At 49.4% G+C, this 14056-nt stretch overlaps 1 protein-coding gene across 1 annotated transcript; it reads right to left on the bottom strand.

Moving 5' to 3' along the window:
* Positions 1-12925: 12925 nt before the first annotated feature.
* On the bottom strand, positions 12926-13775 carry LOC123404251. Its single transcript, XM_045098167.1, has one exon. The coding sequence runs from the start codon at positions 13561-13563 to the stop codon at positions 13120-13122; it is 444 nt and encodes a 147-aa protein (XP_044954102.1). The 5' UTR covers positions 13564-13775; the 3' UTR covers positions 12926-13119.
* Between the last annotated feature and the right edge of the window lie 281 nt (positions 13776-14056).

The following is a 14056-nucleotide window of genomic DNA, read 5'->3' as shown; positions in this document are numbered from 1 at the left end:
AATAACCATAACATTTCTGTAATTCACATGAATGAGTAACGATCACGTGCAGATTCTAACCGTGACTCCATAGTTAACGTGTAAAAAATTGTTGAAGATCTTGTCACTAAAAAATATATCATTTCTAGTGTTCCATATGGCTCAAAATAATGTACATATTCCAATCCGGATATGATTCGCTATAGTGTCGTCTACTCTATTAAGCCACGGTCCAGATAACATATTAATGCTTGTTGGTGTATTTATGTTGAAGGCAATATGGATAGTGCGACATAATAATTTCGTTAGTGAACAATCAAGGAAAAGGTGTCTTATTGTTGCATTTTGTTCACAATAGCAACGTATAAAAATGCCTATCCATCTCCGCTTTATCAAATTATCATTGGTTAATACAAACCCTTGTCTATAAACCACACGAATAATTTAATTCAAAGGGCTTTTAAAGCTTTCAAATATGCAATGATCTCGAAAGAGGCCCAAAATTAATTATATTCATGTATACTGATTACATTGAAAAAGTAGTTAATTTTCAAATAGTATCTGGCTGGTCAGAGAGGTGAAACACAACCTCCACTCCGTTGGTCGCGTCAAATATCACGAGTGGGAAGAAGAAATATCTCAGTTCATTCATCGATTCGATCATGAGACTGATACGTCTTCAACGTATCTATAATTTTTGATGGTTTCATGCTATTATCTTATCAAACTTTGGATGTTTTGCATGTCTTTTATTTATTTTTGGGATTAACTTATTAATCCAGTGCCAAGTGTCAGATCCTGTTTTCCTCATGTTTTTGACCCCTTTCAGAAGAGATTTTGAAACGGAGTCCAAACGGAAGAAAATCCCCGAAAAGATTTTTTCTGGAACGGAAGAAGATCGGAGAGCTTGGGGGCCAAGCCAGAAGAGCCCCAGGGGCCCCACAAGCCCCCACCCCGCGGCTAGGGGGGAGCGCCATGCAGGCTTGTGGGCCCCCTGGAGGTCCCTTGACCTAGATCTTGCGACTATAAATTCTCAAATATTCCCCAACAAATCATCGGAGCATCGTAATCACTTTTCCGCCGCCGCAAGCTTCTGCCTCCGCAAGATTCCATCTAGGGCACATCCTGGTGCCCTGCCAGAGAGGGGATTCGGAGACGGAGGGCTTCTTCATCAACACCATGACCTCTCCGATGATGCGTAATTAGTTCACCATAGACCTACGGTCCATAGCTAGTAACTAGATGGCTTCTTCTCTCTCTTGGATCTTCAATACAAAGTTCTCCATGATCTTCATGGAGATATATCCGATATAATCTTCTTTTGCGTGTGTTTGTCGAGATCCGATGAATTGTGGATTTATGATCAGATTATCTATGAATCTTATTTGAGTTTCTTTTGATCTCTCTTATGCATGATTTCATATCCTTGTAATTCTCTTCGAGTTGTGGGTTTTGTTTGGCCAACTAGATCTATGATTCTTGCCATGGGAGAAGTGCTTGGTTTTGGATTCATACCGTGCGGTGACCTCACCCAGTGACAGAAGGGTAGCGAGGCATGTATCGTGTTGTTGCCATGAAGGGTAAAAGATGGGGTTTTCATCATTGGTTTGAGATTATCCCTCTACATCATGTCATCTTGCTTAAATCGTTACTCTGTTTGTCATGAACTCAATACACTAGATGCATGCTGGATAGCGATCGATGTGTGGAGTAATTATAGTAGATGCAGAAAGTATCGGTCTACTTGTCTCGGACATGATGCCTATATGTATGATCATTGCCTTAGATATTGTCATGACTTTGCGCGGTTCTATCAATTGCTCGATAGTAATTTGTTCACCCACCATAATACTTGCTATTTTGAGAGAAGCCTCTAGTGAACATTATGGAACCAAGGGTCTACTCCACACCATATTTTCAGCCTTACAGTTTTTACTTTGTTGCACTTTCCGCCTTCAGATCTCACTTTGCAAACAATCTTGAAGGGATTGACAACCCCTTTGAAGCGTTGGGTGCAACCTTGTTTGTGTTTGCGCAGGTACTCTGGACTTGACGAGACCCTCCTTCTGGACCGATACCTTGGTTCTCAAACTGAGGGAAATACTTACTGCTCCTGTGCTGCATCACCCTTTCCTCTTCAAGGAAAAACCAACACAAGCCCAATCTCCGTCAACGTGTCAATTTCTGGCGCTGTTGTTTGAGAAGTAGCAGAGGCCAACTCCACACCGCGACCACATCCTGTCCGACCCCGTTTGTTTGGGGTAAAAGGGACAAACCGGTCGGCCCAGCGCGAGACGGCCCCGACCCGTCTTGTTCGTTTTGTGTCCGGGGCGACCCATTTCAAACGCAAACTTGCGCGGGATTTGGGTCGCGGCGGACAGCAAGCGGACGCGCGCTTGTCCGCGTCAGGGATGCGTGGCAGGCTGCCACCTACCTCCCACCCACCCACATCAATGCGCACGAGCGGCCGGGCCCGCGTGTCATCCGCCTAGGAAACGGTCATGGTCCTTCTTAAATGGAATAGTCGTGGACCGGTTATCGTCCACACTTCCCATCGCCACCCCGCGGCCTCCTCGAAACCCGACACCCAAACCCTAGCCTCCTTGAACTCGCCGGCCGACCACCTCGCAACCATGGGGCTCTGGAACTACGGCCGCATGGGGAAGCACGACCGCGAGGCTGGCTCCTCGTCGGGACGCCGCCGCGGCTCCGTGAAGGAAGAGGCCGCATCGCCACCGCCCGGGGCCTCCGCGCCTGCTCCCTTCACCATCGGCCCTAGGCCTGCCGGCCAGCGCGACCGGCGGTACCTCAGCTCTGAGGTATGCTGGCGCTACTGGGAGACGAGGACGCCGGTCCCGTGCAGCAACATCCACATCCCTAACGCCTGGCACCTCTCCGCCGACCGGGTCCCGATCCCGCCAGTGCCGACGAGCGGTTGTGCGCTCCGCGACGAGATCGAGCGCCGCCGCCGCCTATGTTGGAAATATGCCCTAGAGGCAATAATAAAATGGTTATTATCATATTTCCTTGTTCATGATAATCGTCTATTGTTCATGCTATAATTGTATTAACAGGAAACAGTGATACATGTGTGAATAAATAGATCACAATGTGTCCCTAGCAAGCCTCTAGTTGGCTAGCTCGTTAGTCAATAGATGATCATGGTTTCCTGATCATGGGCATTAGATGTCATTGATAACGGGATCACATCATTAGGAGAATGATGTGATGGACAAGACCCAATCCTAAGCATAGCACTAGATCGTATTGTTCGTATGCTAAAGCTTTTCTAATGTCAAGTATCTTTTCCTTCGACCGTGAGATTGTGCAACTCCCGGATACCGTAGGAGTGCTTTGGGTGTATCAAACGTCATAACGTAACTGGGTGACTATAAAGGTGCACTACGGGTACCTCCAAAAGTGTCTGTTGGGTTGGTACGAATCGAGATCGGGATTTGTCACTCCGTGTGACGAAGAGGTATCTCTGGGCCCACTCGGTAGAACATCATCTTGAGCTCAATGTGACTAAGGAGTTAGTCACACGATGACATGCTACGGAACAAGTAAAGAGACTTACCGATAACGAGATTGAACAAGGTATAAGTATACCGACGATCGAATGTCGGGCAAGTTCTATACCGACAGACAAAGGGAATCGTATACGGGATTGTTTGAATCCTTGACATCGTGGTTCATCCGACGAGATCATCGTGGAGCAAGTGGGAGCCACCATGGGTATCCAGACCCCGCTGATGGTTATTGGCCAGAGAGGTGTCTCGGTCATGTCTGCCTGTCTCCCGAACCCGTAGGGTCTACACACTTAAGGTTCGATGACACTAGGGTTATAGGGATTTATTATACGAGGTTACCGAAAGTTGTTCGGAGTCCCGGATGAGATCCCGGACGTCACGAGGAGCTTCGGAATGGTCCGGAGGTAAAGATTGATATATAGGACGGATGGTTTTGGACACCGGAAGTGTTTCGGGCGTCACCGGTAATGTACCGGGACCACCGGGACCACCGGAGGTGGCCCCGGGGGACCACCGAAGGGGGGCAACGACCCCGGGAGATAAGGTGGGCCAAGTGAGGGTGGGAACCAGCCCCTAGATGGGCTGGTGCGCCTCCCCACTCAGCCCAATGCGCAGGGGAGAGAAAAGGGGGGGCAAACCCTAAGCCAGGTGGGCCTAAGGCCCACCAGTTGGTGCGCCACCCCCTCCTCCCCCTCTGGCCGCCGCACCTCCCATCTGGGGGGGGGGGCTGCCGCACCCCCTAGGGTGGGAAACCTAGGGGTGGCACCCCCTCTCCCCTCCCCCTATATATATCGGGCACTTTTGGCCATTGAGACACACAATTTTCCCTCTCTCTCGGCGCAGCCCCGCCCTTCTTCCTCCTCCTCTCTGCCGGTGCTTGGTGAAGCCCTGCCGGGAGACCTCGTCTCTCCACCGACACCACGCCGTCGTGCTGCTGGAGTTCTTCCCCAACCTCTCCCTCCTCCTTGCTGGATCAAGGTGCGGGACACGTCACCGGGTTGCACGTGTGTTGAACGCGGAGGTGCCGTAGTTCGGCACTAGATCGGAATCGCTGCGAGTACGACTCCATCAACCGCGTTCTAGCAACGTTTCCGCTTAGCGATCTTCAAAGGTATGAATATGCTCTTACCCCTCTCTCGTTGCTGGTCTCTCCATAGGAAGATCTGAATATGCGTAAGAAAATTTTGAATTTATGCTACGTTACCCAACAGTGGCATCCGAGCCAGATTTTCTATGCGTAGATTCAATGCACGAGTAGAACACAAAAGTTGTGGGCGATGATTTGTCAATTTGCTTGCCGCTACTAGTCTTATTCTTTTCCGGCGGTATTGTGGGATGAAGCGGCCCGGACCGACTTTACACGTACGCTTACGTGAGACTTGTTCCACCGACAGACATGCACACCGTGCATAAATGTGGCTAGCGGGTGTCTGTCTCTCCTACTCTAGTCAGATTGGATTTGATGAAAAGGGTCCTTATGAAGGGTAACTAGCTTTGGCATATCATCGTTGTGGATGTCACGTAGGTAAGAAGGCGTTCTTGCTAGAAACCCAAATCAACCACGTAAAACTTGCAACAACAATTAGAGGACGTCTAACTTGTTTTTGCAGGGTTTGACATGTGATGTGATATGGCCAAAGTTGTGATGTTGCATGTATGATGTATGAGATGATCATGTTATTTTAATAGGTTTCACGACTTGCATGTCGATGAGTATGATAACCGGCAGGAGCCATAGGAGTTGTCTTAATTTATTGTATGAGATGCAACGCCATGTGCTTACTACTTTTACTTCATTGCTAACGGTTAGCTATAGTAGTAGTGATAGTAGTAGTTGGCGTGACGACTTCACAGAGACACGATGATGGAGATCATGATGATGGAGATCATGGTGTCACGCCGGTGACGATGATGATCATGCGATGCCTGAAGATGGAGATCGAAAGAGCAAAGATGATAATGGCTATATCATGTGACTATATGATTGCATTGTGATGTTTATCATTTTTTTCATCTTATTGCTTAGAACGACGATTGCATAATAAGATGATCCATCTCAAAATTTCGAGAACGTATTCCCCTAAGTGTGCACCGTTGCGAAGGTTCGTTGTCTCGAAGCACCAGTGATGATCGGGTATGATAGATTCTAACGTTCGCATACAACGGGTGTAAGCCAGATTTACACACGTGAAACACCTAGGTTGACTCGACGAGCTTAGCATGTACAGACATGACCTCGAATACAAGAGACCGAAAGGTCGAACATGAGTCGTATGGTTGAATACGATCAGCATGAAGTTGCTCACCATGGTGACTAGTCCGTCTCACGTGATGATCGGACACGGGTTAGTCAACATGGATCATGTATCACTTAGATGACTAAAGGGATGTCGATTTAAGTGGGAGTTCATACTCAAGTTGATTAAATGAACTTAATTGTCATGAACTTAGTCTAAAAGTTGTCTTTATAAATATTGTAGATGTCCAACGTCAACCTCAATTTCAACGCATTCCTAGAGAAAAACAAGTTGAAAGATGATGGTAGCAACTATGCGGACTGGGTTCGCAACTTGAAGCTCATCCTTGAAGCAACTAAAAAGGCTTATGTCCTTGATGCGCCACTAGGTGACCCTCCCGCTCCCGCAGCAGCCCAGGACATTCTGAACGTCTGGCAAACGCGGAGTGATGACTACTCTCTGGTTAGGTGTGGCATGTTATACAGTTTAGAAACGGGGCTCCAAAGGCGTTTTGAGCAACACGGGGCATCTGAGATGTTCCAGGAGCTGAAGCTAGTTTTTCAAGCTCATGCCCGTGTCGAGAGATATGAAGTCTCCGACAAGTTCTTTAGCTGTAAGATGGAGGAGAACAGTTCTGTTAGTGAGCACATACTCAAAATGTCTGGGTTACACGGTCGTTTGACTTCGCTTGGAGTCGAACTTCCGGATGATGCTATAATTGACAGAATCCTCCAATCTCTCCCACCAAGCTACAAAGGCTTTGTGCTTAACTACAACATTCAAGGGATGGAGAAGACCATTCCCGAGTTGTACTCGATGCTCAAGTCTACAGAAGTAGAAATCAAGAAAGAGCATCATGTGTTGATGGTCAACAAGACCACTAGTTTCAAGAAAGGCAAGGGTAAGAAGAACTTCAAGAAAGACAGCAAAGCTGTTGCCGCGCCCGGTAAGCCAGATGCCGGGAAGAAGAAAAAGAACGGACCCAAGCCTGAGACTGAGTGCTTCTATTGCAAGGGAAAGGGTCACTGGAAGCGAAACTGCCCCAAATACTTAGCGGACAAGAAGGCCGGCAACGTTAAAGGTATATGTGACATACATGTTATTGATGTGTACCTTACCAGCGCTCGTAGTAGCTCCTGGGTATTTGATACCGGTGTTGTTGCTCACATTTGCAACTCAAAGCAGGAACTGCGGAATAAGCGGAGACTGGCCAAGGACGAGGTGACGATGCGCGTCGGGAATGGTTCAAAGGTCGATGTGATCGCCGTCGGCACGCTACCTCTACGTCTACCATCGGGATTAGTTTTAAACCTTAATAATTGTTATTTAGTACCAGCTTTAAGCATGAACATTGTATGAGGGTCTTGCTTAATGCGAGACGGCTACTCATTTAAGTCAGAGAATAATGGTTGTTCTATTTATATGAGTGATATGTTTTATGGTCATGCTCCGCTGGTGAATGGTTTATTCTTGATGAATCTCGATCGTGATGTTACACATATTCATAGTGTGAGTACCAAAAGATGTAAAGTTGATAATGATAGTCCCACATACTTGTGGCACTGCCGCCTTGGTCATATCGGCGTTAAGCGCATGAAGAAGCTCCATACTGATGGACTATTAGAGTCTCTTGACTTTGAATCATTTGACACATGCGAACCGTGCCTCATGGGTAAGATGACTAAGACTCCATTCTCTGGAATAACGGAGAGAGCAACCGACTTATTGGAAATAGTACATACTGATGTGTGTGGTCCAATGAACGTTGAAGCTCGCGGTGGTTATCATTATGTTCTCACCCTCACCGATGATTTGAGTAGGTATGGGTATATCTACTTGATGAAGCACAAATCTGAGACGTTTGAAAAGTTCAAGGAATTTCAGAGTGAGGTTGAGAATCAACGTGACAGAAAAATTAAATGTCTACGATATGATCGTGGAGGAGAATATTTGAGTCACGAGTTTGGCACACACCTAAGGAAGTGTGGAATCGTTTCACAACTAACGCCGCCTGGCACACCGCAACGCAACGGAGTGTCTGAACGTCGTAATCGCACTTTATTAGATATGGTACGATCTATGATGTCTCTTACCGACTTACTGCTATCATTTTGGGGATACGCATTAGAAACTGCAGCATTCACTTTAAATAGGGCACCGTCTAAATCCGTTGAGACGACACCGTATGAACTATGGTTTGGCAAGAAACCTACGTTGTCGTTTCTTAAAGTTTGGGGCTGCGATGCTTATGTGAAGAAACTTCAACCAGAAAAGCTCGAACCCAAAGCGAAGAAATGCGTATTCATAGGATACCCTAAGGAAACTATTGGGTATACCTTCTATCTTAGATTCGAAGGTAAAACCTTTGTTGCCAAGAACGGATCCTTTCTAGAGAAAGAGTTTCTCTCGAAAGAAGTAAGTGGGAGGAAGGTAGAACTTGATGAGGTAATTACACCCCCTCTCGAACAGGATAGTAGCACAGCGCGGGAAGTTGTTCCTGTGCCGCCTACACCAACTGTAGAGGAAGTTAATGATGATGATCATGAAGCTTCGGATCAAGTTACTACTGAACCACGAAGGTCCACAAGGGTACGCTCCGCACCAGAGTGGTACGGCAACCCTGTGATGGAAATCATGTTGTTAGACAACGGTGAACCTTCGAACTATGAAGAAGCGATGGCGGGCCCGGATTCCAACAAATGGCTTGAGGCTATGAAATCCGAGATAGGATCCATGTATGAGAACAAAGTATGGACTTTGGTGGACTTGCCCGATGACCGGCGAGCCATAGAAAATAAATGGATCTTCAAGAAGAAGACTGATGCAAACGGTAATGTAACCGTTTACAAAGCTCGACTTGTCGCAAAGGGTTTTCGACAAATTCAAGGAGTTGACTACGAAGAGACTTTCTCTCCCGTAGCGAAGCTGAAATCAGTCCGAATCATGTTAGCAATTGCCGCCTTTTATGATTATGAAATTTGACAAATGGACGTCAAAACAGCGTTCCTTCACGGGAACCTTAAGGAAGAGTTGTATATGATGCAACCAGAAGGTTTTGTCGACCCTAAGGGTGCTAACAAAGTGTGCAAGCTCCAGCGCTCCATCTATGGGCTGGTGCAAGCATCTCGGAGTTGGAACATTCGCTTTAATGAGGTGATTAAAGCGTTTGGGTTCATACAGGTTTACGGAGAAGCCTGTCTGTACAAGAAAGTGAGTGGGAGCTCTGTAGCTTTCCTCATACTGTATGTGGATGACATATTATTGATGGGGAATGATATAGAGATGTTGGAGAGCATAAAGGCCTATTTGAACAAGAGTTTTTCAATGAAGGACCTTGGAGAAGCTGCATACATATTAGGCATCAAGATCTATAGAGATAGATCAAGACGCCTCATAGGTCTTTCGCAAAGTACGTACCTTGACAAGATATTGAATAAGTTCAATATGGAAAACTCAAAGAAAGGGTTCTTGCCAGTTTTGCAAGGTATGAGATTGAGTAAGACTCAGTCGCCGACCACGGCAGCAGATAGAGAGAAGATGAGTTCTGTCCCCTACGCTTCAGCCGTGGGCTCTCTAATGTATGACATGCTGTGTACCAGACCTGATATAAACCTTGCCATAAGTCTGGTAGGAAGGTACCAAAGTGATCCAGGTATGGAACACTGGAAAGCGGTCAAGAATATCCTTAAGTACCTGAAAAGGACTAAGGAAATGTTTCTCGTTTATGGAGGTGACGAAGAGCTCGTCGTAAAGGGTTACGTCGACGCTAGCTTCGACAGAAATCCGGATGACTCCAAGTCACAGACCGGATACGTATATGTGTTGAATGGTGGGGCAGTGAGCTGGTGCAGCAGCAAGCAAGAAGTCGTGGCAGCATCTACATGTGAAGCGGAGTACATAGCTGCTTCAGAAGCGGCTCATGAAGGAATTTGGATGAAGGAGCTCATCACCGACCTTGGAGTGGTTCCAAGCGCGTCGGGTCCTATGACACTCTTCTGTGACAACACTGTAGCCATTGCCATAGCCAAGGAGCCCAGGTTTCACCGGAAGACGAAGAACATCAAACGCCGCTACAACTCCATCCAGGACCATGTCCAGAGTGGAGTGATAGATATTTGTAAAGTACACACGGATCTGAATATTGCAGACCTGTTGACTAAACCTCTTCCACGGGCAAAACATGATCAACACCATAATGCTATGGCTGTTCGATACATCACAATGTAACTAGATTATTGACTCTAGTGCAAGTGGGAGACTGTTGGAAATATGCCCTAGAGGCAATAATAAAATGGTTATTATCATATTTCCTTGTTCATGATAATCGTCTATTTTTCATGCTATAATTGTATTAACTGGAAACAGTGATACATGTGTGAATAAATAGATCACAATGTGTCCCTAGCAAGCCTCTAGTTGGCTAGCTCGTTAGTCAATAGATGATCATGGTTTCCTGATCATGGGCATTAGATTTCATTGATAACAGGATCACATCATTAGGAGAATGATGTGATGGACAAGACCCAATCCTAAGCATAGCACTAGATCGTATTGTTCGTATGTTAAAGCTTTTCTAATGTCAAGTATCTTTTCCTTCGACCGTGAGATTGTGCAACTCCCGGATACCGTAGGAGAGCTTTGGGTGTATCAAACGTCACAACGTAACTGAGTGACTATAAAGGTGCACTACGGGTACCTCCGAAAGTGTCTGTTGGGTTGGTACAAATCGAGATCGGGATTTGTCACTCCGTGTGACGGAGAGGTATCTCTGGGCCCACTCGGTAGAACATCATCTTGAGCTCAATGTGACTAAGGAGTTAGTCACACGATGACATGCTACGGAACGAGTAAAGAGACTTACCGATAATGAGACTGAACAAGGTATAGGTATACGGACGATCGAATCTCGGGCAAGTTCTATACCGACAGACAAAGGGAATCGTATACGGGATTGTTTGAATCCTTGACATCGTGGTTCATCCGATGAGATCATCGTGGAGCAAGTGGGACCACCATGGGTATCCAGACCCCGCTGGTGGTTATTGGCCAGAGAGGTGTCTCGGTCATGTCTGCCTGTCTCCCGAACCCGTAGGGTCTACACACTTAAGGTTCGATGACGCTAGGGTTATAGGGAATTATTATACGAGGTTACCGAAAGTTGTTCGGAGTCCCGGATGAGATCCCGGACATCACGAGGAGCTCCGGAATGGTCCGGAGGTAAAGATTGATATATAGGACGGATGGTTTTGGACACCGGAAGTGTTTCGGGCGTCACCGGTAATGTACCGGGACCACCGGGACCACCGAAGGGGGGCAACGACCCCGGGAGATAAGGTTGGCCAAGTGGGGGTGGGAACCAGCCCCTGGTGCGCCTCCCCACTCAGCCCAATGCGCAGGGGAGAGAAAAGGGGGGGGCAAACCCTAAGCCAGGTGGGCCTAAGGCCCACCAGTTGGTGCGCCACCCCCTCCTCTCCCTCTGGCCGCCGCACCTCCCATCTGGGGGGGGGGCTGCCGCACCCCCTAGGGTGGGAACCCTTGGGGTGGCACCCCCTCTCCCCTCCCCCTATATATATCGGGCACTTTTGGCCATTGAGACACACGGTTTTCCCTCTCTCTCGGCACAGCCCCGCCCTTCTTCCTCCTCCTCTCTGCCGGTGCTTGGCGAAGCCCTGCCGGGAGACCTCGTCTCTCCACCGACACCACGCCGTCGTGCTGCTGGAGTTCTTCCCCAACCTCTCCCTCCTCCTTACTGGATCAAGGTGCGGGATACGTCACCGGGTTGCACGTGTGTTGAACGCGGAGGTGCCGTAATTCGGCACTAGATCGGAATCGCTGCGAGTACGACTCCATCAACCACGTTCTAGCAACGCTTCCGTTTAGCGATCTTCAAAGGTATGAAGATGCTCTTACCCCTCTCTCGTTGCTGGTCTCTCCATAGGAAGATCTGAATATGCGTAGGAAAATTTTGAATTTATGCTACGTTACCCAACAGCCTACTCCCCGACGACCTGTACTACGACGACAGGTACGCCACCGACTCCACCCTCTGGGACACGTGGGTCAGGGACGACCACGACGTGCGGCGCGCCTCCTACTTCGCCGACACAGTGTCCGGGCCGCGGCGGGCACGGGAGGTGCGCGGGCATACACGGGTGCGCGGCCTCACGCCCATGCCGTCGCCTTCCTCGTCTCCGGCATCACCTCCACCTTCTCGCATGACATCGTAGGAGGAGGCCCGACTCATGCAACGTGTCATGGAGGACTCCATGATGACGCATGATGAACGCCAATGGCCGCGCCTAGAGGAGGCGATGGCCCTCTCTGCGGCCGGCGACGTCGCCATCCCCGAGCTGATGGAGGGGGAGGAGGTGATGGAGGACGCCCCGGTGGCCGCGTTCCCTCCGAATCTGGTGGGCCAGCAGTGGAGCTGGTCGTGCACGGCGTCGGAGATGGCGCGGGCAGTGGGGCTGTGAACTGGTGCCCCACGCCGCCGCGGTCACCGGAGCGGGACGCCTCGCCACGGGAGGAGGTGCTGCAGGCACCTGCCAGCTTCCAGCCCGCCCCGCGCACCACGGACCGCGGGCCCACCTCTGGACGCCGCCGACCTACGTCGACCTCGTCTGCGATGGCGACGATGACGACACCGGCGGTCAGTCAAGACGGCGACGGCCACGGCATCTACAGGCTTTTTTTTATATGTTAATTATGTCAAACTGGACCCTCCTTTTTTATGTTAATGTTATGTTTTAAGTTTTTTTAACTGCGTTTATTTACTTTTTAGTTAAATTTTTCTATTTTTTAATCATTTTCAACACAAGCATGATTTGAGATGCGCACGACCCAACAGACAGAAGCGGACATGAACGCGGCCGAAACCGGGCGTCCGTTTGGGGTCGTGCTGTAGAGTTGGCGTGAAAGCTCTACACAAATCTCGCTGGAACCGGCCGTGCGTGTTTCGCGTCGCCTCATCCGTTCGGCTGGGGGCCTGTAGGAACGCCGCGTGACGGGAGCAAGCGACGGCGACACGCCACTGATCTCTTGCGGAGGTCATCTGAAACCGTAACAGGGGCGAGAAACAGGAACAGAAAACAGAAGCGGAAAGTTGTTGCTTCAAATCATCCTCATCCATGGACGGATAAGCCTCCCGTCACGGGTCAAAGATGAGATGCATGTACCTTGCGTCTCCAATTTGTCAGTCATGTACTGCACATCCATATCCAGAAACAATGGCGTTTGTTTTACACCGCGTGGAGCAGAGGACGAGCTCACTCTGTGTACACGGCAGAGGAGGAAGAAGCTCACTCCATGTTACAGCTAAACTGGGTCAAAAGTTCCTAACTATATCTTGCTATGGCATGTCGGCGTTGATTTGTTTACTGGCAGTTGTCGCCGGGACGCTCGCCGGCCACGGACACGGCGGAGAGCCGGCTAGGCCTGGGGCGGAACCCGCCCGCGCGCCTCGGGTGCTGCGCGGCGGGGGACGGCGCGAGGGCTCTGCGGGCGCACTGCCCGCTGTCCATGCGCTTCGAGCCCAGGCTGCAGGCGCTGCGGACGGACGGCAGGGAGGCGGGCTTGCCGCTGCCGGCTGGGGCCGCTGCCGCCGCCTGCTTGTGGAGGCTGCACCGGAACGAGCCCGGGTGGTTCGTTGAGGAGCACATGCAGGACCGCCGGCTCCTGGCGCTGGAGGACGGGGAGGAGACGCTGACGGACTTGCCCGGCGAGCGGGCGGGGAGGTTGACGCGGGTGGGCGAGGCTGAGCGGTAGCTGGGGATCGACAGCACCGGGCCGCTGGGCCGACTCGCAGTCGCCGTCGCCATGAGAGGTCCAGGAGCGCGAGCAGTTGGAAGCTTGGAATCGGGTGCGTTGAGGGGATGGTGTCAGTTGGGAGAGTCGGGAGTAAACCTGAGGGTTTGCCGGTTGGCCGGAATTTATAGAGACGACGGCAGCAGTGGGTAGGAACCAGTGGGCGCAGTGGGTGGCTGTCCCGTGGGCCCGGGCGGCAGCACACCGGAATCGGTCCGGGATTCAAGGCAGGTAGGCCCGCTCCTCAATATTCTATTCCTACTAGTAGTACTCATGCCAACTTGCTTTGAATATTTTGTGTCAAAATGCTACTACTCTGATTACTAGCATCTGGATCTAGGCCTGTTTGTTTCAGAAGTTTCGTGACTTTTTTTAGTCCTAACTTAAAAGTCTCTAATCCCTGTCCGTTTGTTTACAGGAACTAAATAGGGACTAGAGTTCATTAAATGACATGTAAAAAGATCATCTTACCCTTAGTAGTGTAGTAGTAGTTATAAAATCTATATC

Source organism: Hordeum vulgare, chromosome 6H, assembly GCF_904849725.1.
Source record: "Hordeum vulgare subsp. vulgare chromosome 6H, MorexV3_pseudomolecules_assembly, whole genome shotgun sequence".
Classification (NCBI taxonomy): domain Eukaryota; kingdom Viridiplantae; phylum Streptophyta; class Magnoliopsida; order Poales; family Poaceae; genus Hordeum; species Hordeum vulgare.
This window is presented reverse-complemented; position numbering and strand designations above follow the sequence as displayed.

Excerpts from the sequence above, each read along its gene's own strand:
- LOC123404251 (XM_045098167.1), bottom strand. The coding sequence starts at position 13,563 with ATGGCGACGGCGACTGCGAGTCGGCCCAGCGGCCCGGTGCTGTCGATC.